Raw genomic sequence first — 21,187 nt, 5'->3', positions numbered from 1 at the left:
TATATAGTGTTGCAAGCGAATCACTGTGCATTTGTACACGTATTACGCTTATGGCTATAATATCCCCAATAGGTATGTTTCAGGAGAACCGGCCTCGATGGTATCGTGGTTAAGCCATCGAACATAAGGCTGGTAGGTAAAAAAGGTTCGCAACCAGCTACCGGCTCTCACCCAGAGCAAGTTTTAACGACCATTGCATACTCTTCTCTCTCTCACTAACTACTAACAACTAACTCACTGTCCTAAATAGACAGTCCAGATAGCTAAATTATGTGCCCAGGACATCGTGCTTGAACCTTAATTGGATATAAGCACGAAAATAAGTTGAAATGAAAGGTTTGAGAAAACACATGAGCGCTCCAGTTTGGTGGAAAACAAATACAGAAGAACAACAAAAATCATGATGGCGGAGGTGGACCCCAACTGCAATCCAATGCAGCCGATCCTCCCCCAGGTTTGCTTCATACAAATATTTTGATCGAAAAAATATATTTTATAAATTATTATTATGCACTGAATTCGTCAGATTTATATCCTTGTTATGTCTAAGACTAAATTTAATAACGAAAGTAAAATATTTTGTTGCATTTGTTTGGTGTTATTTCATAATATTTGGATTGTTTCCCTTGGATATAATATAGCCTATTTACATGTAGGTCTCACTACACGGATGCCATCTGACATTGAAATCTATGTTAAATTGCCCGACTTCAAATGAAGATTGCTAATAGAACGGGTTCTCGCTGGTCGCACTAACAACATTTACCATTGCAAACATCAACATCATTATTACATTGCTGTCCGGTGTATCGGCGCACCTAAGCATTCAAGCGAATCAAGGACCATTTTCTATGTGAACACTGTGAAATACTTAATAAAAATGTGTCTCTCACCAATTCTCGGAACCGAACATACGGGTACTTCGACCCCTGGCCGCCATTGTTTATCACGTGACGCGGTGAAGCTTCTCCTTAGTTACGTATGGTTTGATAGTGAAATGAGGCAACTTTGGTCGATCATTTACAACAGTTAACGGTCACGATGCCCAACACATGTTGTGCAGTTGGCTGCATAAACCAGAACATGATGTTAAAAAAAATATCGTTTTACAAATTTCCAAAAGAAGAGACTAAGCGCCGCTTGTGGGTAGGGTCATTAAAACGACAAACCTGATGGAATTCCATGGCTTCCCTCACAGAATGTGACTAATCAATTAATATGTTTTTATATTAATTTTATCTTTATTCATTATATTGGTGCTGTCAAAATATAGAACATGTTCTATGTCTTCTGCTGCCAGATCTGTAGTGTGTGTTGTCATTTTCGATTCAGTATCAGTGTGTTTCTTTTTCAACTAGTACCATACTGGCCAGACCCTAAAATCGATGTTCGCCCACCTTTGTAAAATTCTTAGTCATCCTTAGACAATAAAGGTATCCATGGGCGATCGGGCGACTACTAATTTTCAACCCTGCCATACAGAGCAAATTTCAAAATACCGAAATTTTGGTATTGAAAAATGTTATCCACCATTTAGTAAAGCACTAGTTAACATTATATATCTGATGAATGCGAAATATCTGAAAAGAAGAGAGAGATGAAGGCCTTGTGTATGGAATTTCATTTTATTTAGATGAAAGAAAAAGAAAGAAGTGTTTTATTTAACGATGCACTCAACACATTTTATTTACGGTTATATGGCATCAGACATATGGTTAAGGACCACACAGATTTTTTTAGAGGAAACCCACTGTCGCCACATAGGCTATTCTTTTATGACAGGCAGCAAGGGATCTTTTATTTGCGCTTCCCACAGGCAGGATAGCACAAACCATGGCCTTTGTTGAACCAGTTATGGATCACTGGTCGGTGCAAGTGGTTTACACCTACCCATTGAGCCTTGCGGAGCACTCACTCAGGGTTTGGAGTCGGGATCTGGATTAAAAATTCCATGCCTCGACTGGGATCCGAACCCAGTACCTACCAGCCTGTAGACCGATGGCCTGCCATGATGCCACCGAGGCCGGTATATTTAGATGAAATTAACGGGTGAGAATTAACTCTGGTATGCATTTAAATCCAAAAATACAGCTCTATATCAGTGTTGTATCGGTATTGTATCAGTACCAAATACCATACTCATATCAAGGTAAATCTCCCCCCAAAATACCGATACCGAACCTGAAGTTTCAATACCACCCAGCTCTAAATGGCAGGACTGGTAGCTTCATCTGTGGGATGAAAGGTTGGGTGCACCTCGAACTTTGACCCACTCAGATATTATTTCCAGGTTCCGCTGTTCAGCCATGTCCCAAAAAGTCAACGCACAATAACATTACAAAATAACATGGGCAAAATCCAGTCAGAGGGCATATCCATTGAAAAATGCAAATCGTTTTAATTCTTCCCCTATTATTAGAGTGAATAATATTGGTCTCCATCAAACATTGCCATGGGCAACAACCATTTCATAGTTTTTTGTTCAAAACTTGTTTTTTCCTGCATATTTCAGTATGTACTATGAGGGTCCACACGTTATTGATGATGGATATAAATTCAACTTTGACATTTACATATTCACAATGCAGCCAAAACAGTTTGTCAACTGCTATGACTGTACATTCATGAAAATTCATTATGCAAGAAATCAAAAATTTGGTTGAATTTAGATATTGACCTTGTGATCTTGACCTTTGACATTTTTCAATGGAAAGTCAGTTAGACACTCAGATCAATTTTAATATTACGATACATGTAGGAACACTACATGTAGGAACACTACATGTAGCATATCAAATGCTAACACACTCACACAGACACAAAAAAAACACAACAAGAGACTTGCATTTATACCAATGCAGTCTTTGTCATGAGTGGGAGTGATCGCTTTTATTTCCTAGTGAAAACTACATGGTTAAATACATGTATGTATACATTTTTTAATATTCTGTAAATTTATATGTGGTGTTATTTATTTTAGGAATCTGACCATCAGCACAGTTATTCAGCAACTACGGATATGGATTATCCACAGGCAATGCCAAATCAACCAGGCACTGAAGATTTTAAGAACTTTGACATTACTCGAGCCACACAGTATGGAGTGTTTGACCGAATCAAGGAGCTCATAAAGGCTGGAACTGATGTCAACCAAATGGACAGAGAAAATGTCAGCCCACTTCATTGGGCTGCCATCAACAATAGAATCGATATTGTCAAGTAAATTGATAACAATTGTTTTTAAATATATAATTCTTTTCAGGGCTAACTCTGGGTCAGCCGAAAATTTCGCCAAATTATCTATTAAGCTAACAAATTGTATAGATACCCGGTTATTTTGTAACCAAATATCACTTAATACATGAGCTATGTTCACCAAGTGAAAATAAAATTCGCCAGTTGTTTTCTAAAATTCGCATTTGGCGAAATTAGGGAGTGCCAGAGTTAGCCCTGCTTTTCTAATTGTATTACATATCATAAGCAGAGCTTCTAGAATTTTTATAAAATCCACTAGCCATGGGATCAGTGATTCAGGCTTGCAAGCGGGCCCTTATTTTCCTAATTTTCCTTATTTTTTTTACAGCAGCCCTAATATTCCTTATTAAAGCTTCAAAATCCTAAAAAGCCCTAATTTTTTGGTCAAAATCCAAAATTTTCAAATTTTGAATTTTTTTTATAAATGCAACATAAAATAAGTGTTGGAATTAATTAAATCTAGCCTTAGTATACTTTCAGATAATGAATATGTTGAATTAATGTATTTCTCAGAAGACATCTTGGTGGTTATCAGCATCATATTCAGCATGGATTTGCACCATATCAGATTACTTTAATCTGGTTGTATTGATATGCTGAATATCGCTGTTGATGACCATTGGCATGATCTTCTGAGTTGGTAATTAGCTTTGGTATTTATGTTCTCCCTGGAGGTGAGTACAGAATGTTTTTCTTTTATGTTGATTATTGAATTTCAGTCCTTATTTTTGTCAAAAAATTCCTAAAAATTCCTAAAAATAGCCTTTACTTTTTAAGAATTTTGCCCTAAAAAAAAGCCCTTATTTTTCACAAAATCTTGCTTGAAAGCCTGGTGATTTTATAAATTTACTAGCCATGATTAAAAATTCACTAGCCCTACTTTACTTTAAGTTAAGACATTTTTTACTAAATAATAGTAATATAATCAGATGTGCTACCATAATCTAAAAGCCCTGTATAAAAGAGACTGTCAAATGATTAGACATTACTGCACAAGAGTTTTATAATTTAACGACATGGCAGTATGCATGGTGGTTCAATATACAGGGATTTGTTCTGTGGGTCCGAACATATCGGTAGGCCTCTTCCTAAAAGAAAGTGGCACTGAAAATTCCTAATTTTTATGCAGAAAATTTCCAAGTATGATTTACTCGCATTAATATTTCAAATCCTGTCAGTCATGGGACCCTGGCAAAAAATCCTGGATAAATCTCTGATGTATAAAATTAACATTTCGTTATAATTTTTTTATTTATTGCATACGATTACATGTACATTGTATGTTCCGTATACATATATATATATACATATACATACACATACACATACACATACACATACACATACACATACACATACACATACACATACACATACACATACACACACACACACACACACATATACATATATATATATATTTAAAACGGTTTTGTTTCTTGTGTTTTCACTTTGTAGATATTACATTTCTAAGGATGCTGTGATTGACAGATTTGGAGGAGATTTAAACTCAACATCGCTACACTGGGCTACACGGTAAGTATGCAAGACTTGTTAATACTTTGCAAAATTAATGTTTTTTAGTTTATTTAGTTTTTATACTTTTTGTTTTTGTTTGTTACATTTTGCTCTAATTGAAGTACATGAACTGATGAAAAATCACTGCAGAAATGACTTTAACATACTACATCCATTGAATTTGAATTAAATAAAAAATTTAAATGTATTTTTCAGACAAGGTCATTTGTCAATGGTTGTTCTTTTGATGTCCCATGGTGCAGATCCTTCATTGCGAGATGGAGAAGGTAAAAATCTTTTCAAGAAATATATATCTGCCAAGTTTCAAACATTTCACATGTTGCTCCGATTGATTCCTCTATGAGATTTGTTTATGGTTTGTTAAAACTGAGAGCCGCAGATTCATATAGCCAGCTATTCTCTATTTATTCTAGTTTCTTAAAAAAAATTGTTGACTATGAATTGGCTGACCCCTCAAAGTCCCAGGATGGTATTTAAAGACTTGAAAAGTCGGCTGATACATAAAATATAGTCGGATGTGTCAAAATAAAGAGGGACGACAGAACCTGAAAGGGGGCCAGCAAAACATAAAAGGGGTGTGTGTGTGTGCAATGCCCCCTCCCCCCCTCCCCCCCAATAATGGACCAGCGAGAGCATTGATTGTAACTTTTTCAACAGTGACGGGGCATTGTTTCTCACCACCCCCCCCCCCCCCCCCCCCCCAATAATAGACCAGCGAGAGCATTGATTGTAACTTTTCCAACAGTGAAGGGGCAGTGTCGCTCACTCCCCATAATAAACCAGCGAGAGCATTGATTGTAACTTTAACAACAGTGAAGGGGCAGTGTCGCTCACTCCCCATAATAAACCAGCGAGAGCATTGATTGTAACTTTAACAACAGTGAAGGGGCAGTGTCGCTCACTCCCCATAATAAACCAGCGAGAGCATTGATTGTAACTTTAACAACAGTGAAGGGGCAGTGTCGCTCACTCCCCATAATAAACCAGCGAGAGCATTGATTGTAACTTTAACAACAGTGAAGGGGCAGTGTCGCTCACTCCCCATAATAACCCAGCGAGAGCATTGATTGTAACTTTAACAACAGTGAAGGGGCAGTGTCGCTCACTCCCCATAATAAACCAGCGAGAGCATTGATTGTAACTTTAACAACAGTGAAGGGGCAGTGTCGCTCACTCCCCATAATAAACCAGCGAGAGCATTGATTGTAACTTTAACAACAGTGAAGGGGCAGTGTCGCTCACTCCCCATAATAAACCAGCGAGATCATTGATTGTAACTTTAACAACAGTGAAGGGGCAGTGTCGCTCACTCCCCATAATAAACCAGCGAGAGCATTGATTGTAACTTTAACAACAGTGAAGGGGCAGTGTCGCTCACTCCCCATAATAAACCAGCGAGAGCATTGATTGTAACTTTAACAACAGTGAAGGGGCAGTGTCGCTCACTCCCCATAATAAACCAGCGAGAGCATTGATTGTAACTTTAACAACAGTGAAGGGGCAGTGTCGCTCACTCCCCATAATAAACCAGCGAGAGCATTGATTGTAACTTTAACAACAGTGAAGGGGCAGTGTCGCTCACTCCCCATAATAAACCAGCGAGAGCATTGATTGTAACTTTAACAACAGTGAAGGGGCAGTGTCACTCACTCCCCATAATAAACCAGCGAGAGCATTGATTGTAACTTTTCCAACAGTGAAGGGGCAGTGTCGCTCACTCCCCATAATAAACCAGCGAGAGCATTGATTGTAACTTTAACAACAGTGAAGGGGCAGTGTCGCTCACTCCCCATAATAAACCAGCGAGAGCATTGATTGTAACTTTAACAACAGTGAAGGGGCAGTGTCGCTCACTCCCCATAATAAACCAGCGAGAGCATTGTAACTTTAACAACAGTGAAGGGGCAGTGTCGCTCACTCCCCATAATAAACCAGCGAGAGCATTGATTGTAACTTTAACAACAGTGAAGGGGCAGTGTCGCTCACTCCCCATAATAAACCAGCGAGAGCATTGATTGTAACTTTTCCAACAGTGAAGGGGCAGTGTCGCTCACTCCCCATAATAAACCAGCGAGAGCATTGATTGTAACTTTAACAACAGTGAAGGGGCAGTGTCGCTCACTCCCCATAATAAACCAGCGAGAGCATTGATTGTAACTTTTCCAACAGTGAAGGGGCAGTGTCGCTCACTCCCCATAATAAACCAGCAAGAGTATTGATTGTAACTTTAACAACATTGAAGGGGCAGTGTCGCTCACTCCCCATAATAAACCAGCGAGAGCATTGATTGTAACTTTTCCAACAGTGAAGGGGCAGTGTCGCTCACTCCCCATAATAAACCAGCGAGAGCATTGATTGTAACTTTAACAACAGTGAAGGGGCAGTGTCGCTTACTCCCCATAATAAACCAGCGAGAGCATTGATTGTAACTTTTCCAACAGTGAAGGGGCAGTGTCGCTCACTCCCCATAATAAACCAGCGAGAGCATTGATTGTAACTTTAACAACAGTGAAGGGGCAGTGTCGCTCACTCCCATAATAAACCAGCGAGATCATTGATTGTAACTTTAACAACAGTGAAGGGGCAGTGTCGCTCACTCCCCATAATAAACCAGCGAGATCATTGATTGTAACTTTAACAACAGTGAAGGGGCAGTGTCGCTCACTCCCCATAATAAACCAGCGAGATCATTGATTGTAACTTTAACAACAGTGAAGGGGCAGTGTCGCTCACTCCCCATAATAAACCAGCGAGAGCATTGATTGTAACTTTAACAACAGTGTCGCGGCGGTGTGAACTTCTGTGTTTACATATGACACAGTTTAATAATGTGTGTATCTCTTGCAGGATGTAGCTGTATTCACCTGGCAGCTCAGTTTGGCCACACTGCGATCGTAGCCTATTTGATCGCAAAAGGCCAGGATGTGGACATGGTTGATAGGAATGGCATGACAGCTCTGATGTGGTCGGCCTATAGAGTGTTTGGGTAAGCGGTGCAACAGAAGTAGATGTCGTTGAGCACTAGGGCTGTAATGATACACTTGAATATTTGATGCACCGAACAGTGATCTGTATCGTAGTTGCATTTGTATTCGTCACTTAACAAAGCATTCCAGTGTTGTCTGTCTACTTGCACATTGTTGGTTAACTACTGTAGCCTGTTTTAAAGATCCCATATCTTGGACATTTTGTAAGAATCGTTCATCTTTAATAATTCAGTCCCAAACTCTTTATTTAGTGCAATTTGTACCTTTGAAACCGGACGACCAGACCATTGTCAATCATTATTGCACCACTAATTGTTTCATTTATTGTCAACTTCACTGTCTTCGGCCAGATTACCTACTGTGATCATAGCTAGTGCAATATGCACATGTTCATATTATCCATTGGATGTCAGTATTTCTGCTAGAAAGAAATATTTGGGTATGACGCTACAGAATTGAATGCAACCAGTCAACAGGGGATATGAGGGGCCTCCCCCAGAAAGAAAATGGGCTAAGTTTAGGTTAAGAAAATCATACAGTAATGATAAAGAGTAACTAATTTTGTCAAAAAATTAACTTTAAAAAAAAATGGCACCATACCCATTTTCCCCTCTGGCAGAAACCTTGGTTGTGTATGAACATGACATATGACTGGGTATGGTTGGCAAATAACAATTAAGCATTGTTCTAGGACATGTTACACCGAGCATGCGCATATTATCTGCAGGGTTCGTACACAGTCTGGAAATCCTTGAAAAGTATGGAATTTATGTTTATCATTTTCTAGGTCTTGAAAAAGTATTTAATAAAAACTTATTTTAAGTTTTGAAAAAGTATTTAAAAAATTTTTTCAGTAACTTGCATAATTTCACCCGAACACGATCTCCTTATACACGCAGTCGTTAACATTCGGAAGCTAATCGGGAGTTTCCGATTTTTTACACTTGCGCAGTGTGCATTCAGAAGTTGGTCATATATCTTAAAATAAGTGGGTTTCGATTTGTGGGACCCTGCATCTGGTATTGTCAATAAGACCGCGATTTTAATAAACTGATTGGTATTATCGAGACGGGCGACACTTCTTGAAAGTTTTTGATCGTTTGATATTCAGAGGTAAAATGTGTATGAAATAAAACACAATGGGACCAGGTAATTGGTTCGGTATTCAGACTAGAGTGGTTTCCAGTTTTAAGGGGTTAATTACAGTGATTATATATATATATTCAAAACTGTAAGTAAAAATAATGTGACGCTCATTACAATTTACACTTATCTGGCATCACACTTTTGTTTACATACAATTGTGAATTTATTGCTATTTTAAAGGGACACACCCTAGTTACGTTTATCTGTTAACCATTACAGCGTTGTTTTTCGCTATTAAACCCCATTTTTCACAAATAAAATTGCACTTTACTTACATTTTATTATTTAGAATACACATTTCTATTCACCTGAAGTGCTTTTTGGTAATCCTGATGTTTGTAAAACCACGAAATGCATTTTTTGCATTTTTTCACAAGACGTGTTGTCGAGAAAAAATGTTAAGCAAGCGAGGTCCAATCTATTTTCAGAGGGGATATTTCCATTTCAATGTCACAGACGTTGGTATATCACGTGACCATTATCATTTTGGTTCGGTTTGTTTTCTCGTGCACGGTTTGCACAATCATCATCCGATTTGTTGTTGTTCATTTGTGAGATTTTTCTTCACAGTTCGTGAACATTTTCAGTAACAATAAAGTTCAGACAAGTAAGTGTCTCAATACAAAACGTTACAAACCCTTAAAACCAATAATTTTGCTAAGTCTTACGATATCTGGAGAGGGGATACAACCAGGACAGAACAGTTGGAACATGTCCAGGAGAGGTGAAAGGAACGCACCCCAAGTCTGTGAAATTTGTCGTGACGTAGGCATTGTTGTGCTTCAAGCGACATCTACCGGTGACATCAGAATACTGACTTTCAAAATTATTTCAAGCAATTGGGACATGGGGATTCCCATGGTATTTATCGATATAAAACCTGCTTTTTCACTCCATTTGATAAAAACGTGATCTAAGTGTGTTACAGGTTTGTAGATTAACCAAATTATAATATATTTTCGCTGGATGGAACTAGGGTGTGCGGCTTTAACAATATTTGACCTACATGTATGGACCTAAAATTGTCACTGAAGGTGGCAAATATCCATATGGTAATGGGCGTGAAATATAAAAGTTACCTTTTTATATATTTAAGAAAGACTTATTATACCCAGTATTTTACCTAGAAACAGCAATTATTTATAGCTGGTGTGAACAGTGCCTCAGGTTTTATATTATATTGATGAACTAGCAGTTAGTTAAATATTACACCGTTTAAATCGCATCGTTTCATTTAATAGCTAAATAGGTCCCATTTAAACATTTACAAAATTTTGTAAATGTGACAGCCCTATTTGTGTTTAAAAACAAAACAAATTCCTAACAGCGTCGCGAAAATGACATGTCTGTCTGTGTTTGTTCACTTTGAAATATAACTGCAGTATATCTTCTAGCTATTGACTTAGTTTCCCATCTGTGATCCTGTCACTGATTGCCATGAATATAAGACATTGTTAGGTTTCAACAGTTTTGTACAGACCGCTGAGCAGTGCTACCCGATTTTGACTCTTGATTTGTGGTATGCAAAGCGGTCCACCTTCCCATGTGTCATTTGCATAGCCTCGTTGTTGTGACTTTTTATTTTGTATGCTTCCATACCAGAACAAGCCAAAATATACTAAATGACAATATTCAGAAAAACTTGACTGGTTAAGGTGTCTACAATATTTTGAATCTGGGCGAGAGGGGCGAAATTTGTTTTGTCTTGATTTTACGGTGGCAAATAAAATGAACAGCCTTTTGTAGCAGCATTGCCCATTGCCACTGCAAATGTTCAGGCCTTATCCATTCTTTCATTTACCCACCCAGCTATTCATTCCTTATTTCTGTGCATCATTTTCATTGATCAACTTTTATGTACACAATATTTATACAGTTAACTGTACATTTCAGCCATGACCCTCTGCAGCTTCTGTTGACGTTTGGAGCGATAGTCAACAAGGCGGACAAGTTTCAGGGAAACACGCCACTCCACTGGGCCTGTCTCACTGGCAACCACGTCGTCATAAACATTCTGCTGAAGCGTGGAGCAAGTATTGATGCAGAAAACACAAAGGTTATAATGTTGTAAAGTCACTGACACAGATCGTATCAATGTAATAATGACTTGGTACATTGTATATTTAACCAATAAAACTACCAAGAATACAATACAAATAACAAACCAAACGTCAACACACATGGTGAGCATCTCTTAGAATTCTACGGATGGGATTCAGCTCGCTCGATTTAGTGCTCACTTGAGGTGCTTGCATCGCAGGATGGGACCACCTCAGTGGATGCATTCAGCTGTTTTGGGTTTTTTTTCGTTCCAACCAGTGCACCACAATTGGTCAAAGGCCGTGGTATGTACGTTTCTTGTGTGTGTGAAAGTGCATATAAAAGATTCCTTGCTACATTAGGACAAATTTAGCAGGTTTCCACTGATGACTAAGTGTCAGGATTTCCATATGTTTGACATTCAATAGTTGATGATTAATGAATCAATGTGCTCTTGTGGTGTCGTTAAACAAAACAAACTTTTTTTAACTGTTTTTTTAAATGCTAGTACTATTTTATGTACATAGAAAGTTTTATTTTCATTTTTTCATTTGTAGCTCCGCTATGACATTTGTCAGCAGAGCTTTTCTAATACTGATTTGTCCGGCATCTGTCCGCCTGTTGGTCCAGAAACCGTTTTTCTTTGAAGTCTTCCTTCCTACAGTTTTGATTAAATTGTTCTGACACTTGGTACAATGATCATCGGAAGCACAATCCGCAAACTAATACAGATATTTTGGAAGTTTGGAATTTTTATTAAATGTTTTTGAAAAATTGAAAGTTTATCTTCTTCTAGAGTTTTAATAGGATAGATCTGAAACTCTGTACAATTATTCTTAGGGACAGTTTTCACAAACTAAGACATTTTTTTTTTTTAATGTTTATTAAATTGTTTTAATTTAAATAAAAATTGAACATGACTAAATTGTAAATTAAATAGCAGAGCTTTATAAGCCAATAGGCCTTTTATTCTTTTTCTCATTTGACTTTCGTATGAATTTTTCTTATTTGATAGAATACATCTTGAACTTTCTTTTTCAATTCAACTTGCCATCCCAATTTTGATGCTTGTTTCCTGTAGGTATCTATGCCACACACCAACCACTATACCAACTTTTGCTGTTGTCCTCGGATTATATTCTTCATGTTAAAAATATAAATGTCTTATCTGGTTATAGGGCCAGACTCCATTAGATATTGCTATGCAAATGAAAAATGTTGGACTGGCAAGGAAGCTAAGAGACGAGAGATACATGCAAGGTTTAGATCAGCAACACCCATGTCAGAAATACACAACTAACAAGGTCAGTATTAGTTAATAACAACCATAACTATTTACTTGGTTATATCCCTGTGAGGATGAATCACATTATTTTATGGAAGATAAATCCGGCTGCATGTTTTATTAGTCCCTTACTGGTCCAACCAGAGGGGACCAAATGTTGTCTTCCGTCCGACCATTTGTCTGTTCCACGTATAGTTTTCTCAATGGGTTTTTTCACAGAGCCTTGAGATATGGAGTTGAAATGTTTTGTGCAGCTTTATCATGTGCTGGCTACAGATCAAAGTTTGACTTTCATGATGATTTACCCATTTTTGATAGAGTTATGGCCCTTGAAATTAGGAGATATGAAAGTGTGTTTTCCGGATGGGGTTTTTTTCTCTTTCCTTGAGATATTGAGCTGAAATTTTGGGTATATTTTGATCATGTGCTGTTACAGATGAAGTTTGACTTTAATGGCAATATATCCATATAGCACAGAGTTATTGCTCTTGAAATTAGGATATGTATTGCTTTAGCAGTACTGTCAGAATTTTGTTTATATATGTACCACAGGTGTAGGAAGGTGCCAAAAAGTGGTGTGTGGGGTGGGGCAGACGTATGTATATATATATATATATATATATATATATATATATATATATATATATTATATAAAGAAAAAGTCAGAAGCCTCCTTTATATATAAAAACCATCGCTGTTGGTACAAAGTGGGGGCATGTGACCCTCTTACCCCCGCCTCCACACCCCACCCCACCTCACTTCCTATGCCAGTGTATACTGATCACTAACAGAAAGCCTATTAGTAGTTTATATACCAGTAATGGAAGTCCAGTGATGTTTAAAGTTTTCTTAGCATGGGGGCTGAGTAGATCAGCCATTCTTTTAAGGCTGAGAGTGGAAATGAGTGCAGGGTTAGATATTCACTTGAGGTTTGTATTGTTCAAATCAAAAACCTTACATTATAACAGCTGGGTGAAAGTCCTTTGCTTTCCTCTTATTTTGAATTGTTCAAATCAAAAACCTTACATTATAACAGCTGGGTGAAAGTCCTTTGGTTTCCTCTTATTTTGTATTGTTCAAATCAAAAACCTTACATTATAACAGCTGGGTGAAAGTCCTTTGGTTTCCTCTTATGTTGTATTGTTCAAATCAAAAACCTTACATTATAACAGCTGGGTGAAAGTCCTTTGGTTTCCTCTTATTTTGTATTGTTCAAATCAAAAACCTTACATTATAACAGCTGGGTGAAAGTCCTTTGCTTTCCTCTTATTTTGTATTGTTCAAATCAAAAACCTTACATTATAACAGCTGGGTGAAAGTCCTTTGGTTTCCTCTTATTTGTATTGTTCAAATCAAAAACCTTACATTATAACAGCTGGGTGAAAGTCCTTTGGTTTCCTCTTATTTGTATTGTTCAAATCAAAAACCTTACATTATAACAGCTGGGTGAAAGTCCTTTGGTTTCCTCTTATTTGTATTGTTCAAATCAAAAACCTTACATTATAACAGCTGGGTGAAAGTCCTTTGGTTTCCTCTTATTTTGTATTGTTCAAATCAAAAACCTTACATTATAACAGCTGGGTGAAAGTCCTTTGGTTTCCTCTTATTTTGTATTGTTCAAATCAAAAACCTTACATTATAACAGCTGGGTGAAAGTCCTTTGGTTTCCTCTTATTTTGTATTGTTCAAATCAAAAACCTTACATTATAACAGCTGGGTGAAAGTCCTTTGGTTTCCTCTTATTTTGTATTCACTAATGTTTACTCTTCTTCTTTTTTCAGACGGTCAGGAAATACGTGGTTTATATTTTCCCCTTTGTGGCTATATTTTTGATGGGCTGGATACCAGAAAGTTCGTTTTGGTGGCCGGAGAAGGTGGCACTGTGTATGATATTTTTCGGGGTGTGGAAACTGACTACAAAGTATGTTATCATTATAATAATGTTATGTTAATAGATATTCTAATGTTTCAATACTTCTTGATTAAAAGTCCTATTCACATAAATTGTACCCTACTATGTTATTTGCTTTTTACATATATGATTCAGGAAAATTCCTGAAATAAAAACATGACAATAGGCGTCTTAGCTGAAACAGGTGGAAATAACTCTATTCCAGATGGCGTGACGATCGACAGGGTCCCAGAAACCTGGTTTGTCTCTGACTGGCTTCAGGTTATAAGCGACCAACTGAGTGACTTGAAATTACGTATCAGTTTGTTTTAACAGTAAAGTAATATTTTAAATATCAGAATGTGTTTTGTTGCATTTTTCTTATTGTCTGTCTAATTGGGAAAAGTACATAAAAAAAAATTGGGTGGCAAAGTTGAGTTTTTATGCGGCAAAGTTTTCATACAGTGTCAACACGAACGCATTGAGTATTATACAAAATATATATTTATTACCTTTACTGTTAATGTCTTTTCCACCATATCTAAGTATATAAAATACTAGACCGCCCTGTGTAGGAACGTCCTGTATAGAGCCGTCATCACTATATATATTTTTTTTGTTTAATACTACACACCCACACGTTATACCATCGATGTCCCAAACTGCGTTCACCTAACAACAAAAACACGAATACGATATTTACGGAAATATTATTCTACATTTTTTAGCTACGATACGTGTAACAAAATAGATTTTAAACATTTAACGTAAAATAATCAACAATTTGGATGTAAAACAAATATATTCTAGTAAACAAAAGTGAAACACCCTACAGTAAACAGGAAAAAGTGCGACGTTTCTAACTGCGTTCAGGCGCATGCGTTTGCAAAAAGTATCGTAATGCGCATGTGCAGTTCATCATTTTCCATTTTTAAGACAACTACATGAAAAAATATATGTTTCTTAATTAGGTACAGTTGCCGAACACTTAATTTATTCAATTGTTTTAAAGGAAAAATTTCCGCGTTTTATCAACACATATCGCTCACACTTGATGTCAATACTGACAGGCATTATGTCCATACTTGCGCATATTTTGTAAAATATAATTTTTTTAATGAATTGATTCTAAATTAACAAAATTTATATACTCAAAATTATTTACAACTGTTATGAATGGATAATGAATACTATTCACTACAATAGAGGCACAAAAATGTAGCATACCTTTTGCAGGAATATAATAATTGAAAACAAATTCTAACAACAGAGGTCCTAAAAATCATAAAAATTAAATTCTTTGGCCTTGTTGATCTGGAACGCGTGAGGTCATGTGACACGCACCGAATGTTAATTCATCTTTCTCCATTTTAAGTCAATTTCTACGGGTCATGTGGACCCCATATCGGTAATTTTAAGGAATAAACAAAAACGACTTAGTAAAATTAATGGTTTTAGGGGTTTGTAAAGTTTTGTATTTAGATACTTACTTTTCTTAACTTTATTGTTTATAAAAATGTTCCTGAACTGTGAAGAAAAACCTTATAAATGAACGACATGCCGATGACAACAAATCGGATGTTGATTGCGCGAACCGTGCACGAGAAAACAAAGTGAACGGAATTTGAAGCATAACGCAGTTAGGGACGTTGACGATATATAAAAACAATCCTGGCTTTTCATATATATTTTATTGATTATTATCCACAATATACATATATTTTCTTTATTATTACTGACTTCCCCCCTCATATCTCAGTACACGTGTAGACAAACGTCAACTGGTAACCATTCACTGCAGTGTATACTATAGACCGTCATGTGCAGAACCGTGCTGTGTAGGAATGTCTTGTACAGAGCCGTCATCACTATATATATTTTTTAATACTCGCACACGCACATGTTAAATATATATTCTTTTTTTTCCCAGTATTATCCAAAATATACATATATTTTCTTTATATACAAAATATATATTCATTCCCTTTACTGTTAATGTGTTTTCCACCATATCTAAGTATATAAAATACTAGACCGCCCTGTGTAGGAACGATACAAAATATATATTTATACCCTTTACTGTTAATGTGTTTTCCACCATATCTAAGTATATAAAATACTAGACCGCCCTGTGTAGAAACGTACTGTACAGAGCCGTCATCATTATATATATTTTTAATACTATTATCCACAATATACATATATTTTCTTTATTATTATTGACTCCGCCCCCCATATCTCAGTACACATATAGACAAACGTCAACTGGTAACGACTGGTAACCGTTAACTGCAGCGTATACTATAGTCCGTCCTGTACAGAGCCGATAAGGTTTCGGTCCCTTATGATCGTGATATAACAAAGAATGACAAAGCAATGAAAAAATACAGCTATTGTCCTAGTTTGTTGGACCCTGACGAGTGACGCGCCACCTGTTTTATTATATCCCCTGTTCTGAGCTAAGACGCCTATTGTATTAGCATTATGATGGCCTGTTACTATATATACAAATAACAAGCTTAATAAACACTAAAAAAACCTGCCTTTTATAGAAGAACAATGACAAAACACTTGGAAGTTTGAAACAGACTATATATGAAATTGATTGCCACCAACTGCATTATTACACCTTGTATTGTTTATGACACCTGTAAATTGTTAGGTGTATGTATATTACAGCCCTCTACACTGTGACCGATTTGGTTGCATATGTTACCATTTTTTAAATTTGTCGACTAAAACATTTCATACTATCTGTATAAAAATAGAAGTAGGTGTCATCTGGCTCCTAAATGGAAAAGTTAACGTAGAGGCCTGTATTATGTTGTCAGTGTAGTTTTTATCTATTAAAGACAACTTTTTGATATTTATTATTACCAGTACCCATCACATGCCATCACAAATTTCATGAGACTTTTTGGAAGTGACATAACAACATAATGTGGCTTATCCCAATCTCAGCACTGGGTAATCGCTTACCAAAATGATGTCATTTCGCTGTCTCCTTGTTACAGTTGAAACATTTTGGCAATGTCCTTGTTATTAATAAAAAAAGAGAGAAGATATTAGAGATAATAAGAAAAATAAAGACTTTATTATACCCATGTGTGAATTGTACTCATTTTATGAAACTTTGTCAGATTCATGTATTACCCATGCTCTTGGCAATACAAGACTCATTTCTTAAAATCAGTATGACACACAAGTTCGTATAGTACTCTCTGTTTACAGTTAGTGATGGTAACATTAATAGTCTAGATATAAAATATATCTGTCAGGATATTAACTATCTTTACTATAGTGTGGTACATCCTTGTGGATATAATTATAATGCTTTAATTTCTTGTGTTAATTTTTCAGTATCTTCTTTGATGATAGCGCGATGAATGTAATCCCTGTTGTGTGGTATTTTGCCACAAAGTTCTGGATGTATTTGACATGGTTTACCATCTTTTTCCCTTGTATCCTTTGATTCGTTATGTGTGGTGGATTTTGTTTTCCACTTATGCATGATTAACAAAATTCGGTGTTTTATGTGGGTGTTTTCATATTGATACAGTAGGTTGAGCGCTCGCTTGAGGTTCTTGCATTGCAGGATCAAACCATCTCGATGGATTCAACTGATTGGGTTTTTTCTCGTTCCAAACAGTGTACCACAACTGGTCAAAGGCCGTGGTATGTGCTTTCCTGTCTGTGTGAAAGTGCATATAAAAGATCCCTTGCTGCATTAAGAAAAATGTAGCGGGTTTCCTCTGATGACTGCGAGTCAGAAGTACGAAATGTTTGACATCCAATAGCCGATGATTAATTAATGAATATGCTCTAATGGTGTTAAAGAAAACAAATTTCAGTCATTTTAGAATTGAACATCTTTTTATAGTTTTATAAATGCAAAAGTAACAAATACAACTGCATTCTTAATAACTTAAATCTTTCCACAAACGGTTATTTATTTGGCTTTTTTTTTTTGCATCAAGCGTTTATATACACGCCAAATAAAAGAGTTATGCCAAGAAAATTCAATATGTACTGAACAAGAAAAAACACCCCAAAATATTGTTTTAATTTTCTTTAATATATTTATTTTAAATGATTCTGTTTGAATCCTGGCCTTTCTTTTCTTAATCGGTGTAGATCAAGGCAAATACCAATGTTGTTTAACGTCAGTGGGTACTGAAACTTAATGTACCATTAAGCATAAAATGTTTTCTTTTCTTAATCGGTGTAGATCAAAGTGAATACCAATGTTGTTTAATGCCAGTGGGTACCGAAACTTAATGTACCATTAAGCATAAAATGGCTTTTTAAAATTTCCTTTGTTCAAACAGGTCTATTTTAGCACGAATTCCTCAGAAAATATCATTTGTGTGTGTAAACATGTTATGCCACTGTACTCATGCACACACATATATACATACATTAAACGAATCTCAACAATGACAGCAACACATATATACATACATTAAACGAATCTCAACAATGACAGCAACACATATATACATACATTAAACGAATCTCAACAATGACAGCAACACATACATGTAATTAATTAATTAATTGATTGATTGACTGGATTTACAGCTTCCTTAACTTGTATTAGATGTGAATGGAATGTGGGAAAATGTGGGCTTGCTGCTAAACAGTGCACTGTTGTTTTATAATGTTTACAAGTGTATGATGACAGATCCTGGATACATCAAGAGCAACAGAGAGGATAAAATCAAAGTAAGACTCGTCAGTTGTGTAGCACAAACAGAAAAAAAAACATCAAAGTAAGCTTTCATTTCCATTTCTCCTGAGGTGCGATGGGTTGCAAGATCGATTACCCTCTAAGGACTTACTGTTTTCCCATCCCAATCAGTGCCCAAGACTGGTATGTACTGTCCTGTATGGGGGAAGTACATATAAAAATTCCCCTTGCTGCTTTATCGGTAGGAGTAGACTAGAAAATGAAAAACAACAGAGAAATGAAATTATATATTTCTAGCCATTTAGTTATCTTCAGCAGCTTTTCTTTATTGAACTGAAATAAATAAATGTTAACTTGAGCACATTACAAATGCACTAAGTGTTCCGCACCATGCAGTGGGTAGTAGGTTATTATTATTATAACAGTTAATTTTTGTGTATTTTTCAGGCGATTCTTGACCTGGCTGAAAGGCAGACTTTGTCTTTGAATCAGTTCTGCAGTACGTGTCTGATCCGCAAACCGATCCGATCCAAGCACTGTTCGATCTGCAACAAGTGTGTGGCCAAGTTTGACCACCACTGTCCTTGGGTCTACAACTGTGTCGGTAAGATCACGCTGGATCAGCCCTGGCACTTTGATTCACCGGGATATTTGTGAAAATATCATATTTCTTTAGTACTAGATTGCATTTAAAAAATAAAAATAATTATGCGTACAAAATAGCTATTTCCAGTATGAAAAAACTTCGGAATGATGATAAAGATTCAGGAGTGGCAAATGCTGCACACAATCACCAGCGTTTCTTAACAGTTTTAAAACAAGTTCAGTAACACTGATCTGTTATAGTACATAACCATCATCGGTGGCATCGTGGTTAAGCCATCGGACATACGGCTGGTAGGTACAGGGTTCACAGCCCAGTACCAGCTCCCACTCAGAGCAAATTTTAACGACTCCGTGGGTAGGTGGCCACTACACCCTCTTCTCTTTCACTAACAACAGCAAATCCACTGTCCTAAACAGACAGCCCAGATAGCTGATGTGTGTGCCCAGGACAGCGTGCTTGAATTTTAATTGGATATGAGCATGAAAATAAGTTGAAATGAAATAAATAGTACATAATATAAAAAAAATCAATTCCAGATAAATGTTCTTAATTATAGTTTAATTGTTGGAATAGAACAGCTTTATATACACTGTTTCTCAGATTTGACCATAGATGATTTTATTTTATGTTGTGTATCATTGATTTATTTTATAATTGATATGCTGGGTGCCATTAACCTTTTATTTGTGTACTTGTATAAAAAAAAAAAAAAAAAAAAATTAATCATTGATGCTAAGTTTAAAATATGATACAAATACATTTTAACATTCATTCATTATTCATACACTGTTTTGACAAAATATTAGTATTGACTTTGTCTGGGGTGTTGTTTAACATTCATTCATTCATTCATTTGTTCCCAGGAGAAAAGGAAATGTAATCAGATTATGTTTTGGGGAGTTTTTGTTTTTAGTTAAGAACACTTGATTAGCATTATCCCTTGACTTACATCATGGTTGACTGTGGCTTAACAGCTGCATATTGTATATGCATATCAACGACTTTTATATTTGCTTGTAGGTTTACAACTGTTACATGCATGTGCAGATTTTCATGTACACAATTGGTTTTTTCTTTCTATTCATTTATTTTTAATGTCTGACTGTTGAAATAAACTTTATCATGAAATGCCATTTTTTCCTGTTCTGTTTCACTTTAATTTCCTTTTCGTTTTGTTCTGTTTCAGGTGCATTTAATCACAAGTATTTTCTTGGATACCTCATCTTTTTAATGGGATTGTTGTCCTGGTGTTTCTATGGTTGTGTCCAGTGTAAGAAAAATCACTTATTACAATAATATTATAATCCTATTTATCAGTGTGCAATTTTTTTTTTACAAAACTTTAAGTGTCATAAGGACTCCCTGTTTGCAAATCTTTAGAGCTCGCTACCAACCCAGCGAGCTCTGCTGTGCTTGTCCAGTAGAACAGAACATAAATTTAGTTTTGCATTTGGGAGAAAGAAACGGCAAAAACGACAAGCTTGTTAATTCTTAGACTACTAGATTAATTTTTGAGTGGGTTCAAGTTTATAATTTTTACTCACATATATTCACTTAAATGTTTTATAAATACATAAAATAAAGTTCATATTTGAATCATAAAGTATTATTTTCATGGGTTTTTCAAATTTTTATGATATTTTAGATCAATTATTATAGATTAAAATTATGCAAAAAATCTAAAAAGTCACATTTACTTTTGGGCATTTGTGGCCAGCTGTCCAGTATTTATGTCCATTATTCTCGA

At 36.1% G+C, this 21,187-nt stretch overlaps 1 protein-coding gene across 1 annotated transcript in view; it reads left to right on the top strand.

Annotated features, from left to right (window-relative positions):
* Positions 1-399: 399 nt before the first annotated feature.
* LOC121381241 (palmitoyltransferase ZDHHC17-like) overlaps positions 400-21,187 on the top strand; it is a 28,340-nt gene continuing 7,552 nt past the window's right edge. The window contains exons 1-12 of the mRNA XM_041510467.1: positions 400-454; positions 2,981-3,219; positions 4,714-4,791; positions 4,990-5,060; positions 7,642-7,780; positions 10,821-10,983; positions 12,146-12,271; positions 14,034-14,173; positions 17,504-17,604; positions 18,744-18,868; positions 19,281-19,437; positions 20,627-20,710. Coding sequence (XP_041366401.1) covers positions 401-454; positions 2,981-3,219; positions 4,714-4,791; positions 4,990-5,060; positions 7,642-7,780; positions 10,821-10,983; positions 12,146-12,271; positions 14,034-14,173; positions 17,504-17,604; positions 18,744-18,868; positions 19,281-19,437; positions 20,627-20,710 — 1,477 coding nt within the window. The 5' untranslated portion in view covers position 400. The remainder of the gene's footprint in view (positions 455-2,980; positions 3,220-4,713; positions 4,792-4,989; positions 5,061-7,641; positions 7,781-10,820; positions 10,984-12,145; positions 12,272-14,033; positions 14,174-17,503; positions 17,605-18,743; positions 18,869-19,280; positions 19,438-20,626; positions 20,711-21,187) is intronic.

Source organism: Gigantopelta aegis, chromosome 9 (assembly GCF_016097555.1).
Source record: "Gigantopelta aegis isolate Gae_Host chromosome 9, Gae_host_genome, whole genome shotgun sequence".
Classification (NCBI taxonomy): Eukaryota; Metazoa; Mollusca; class Gastropoda; order Neomphalida; family Peltospiridae; genus Gigantopelta; species Gigantopelta aegis.
This window is presented reverse-complemented; position numbering and strand designations above follow the sequence as displayed.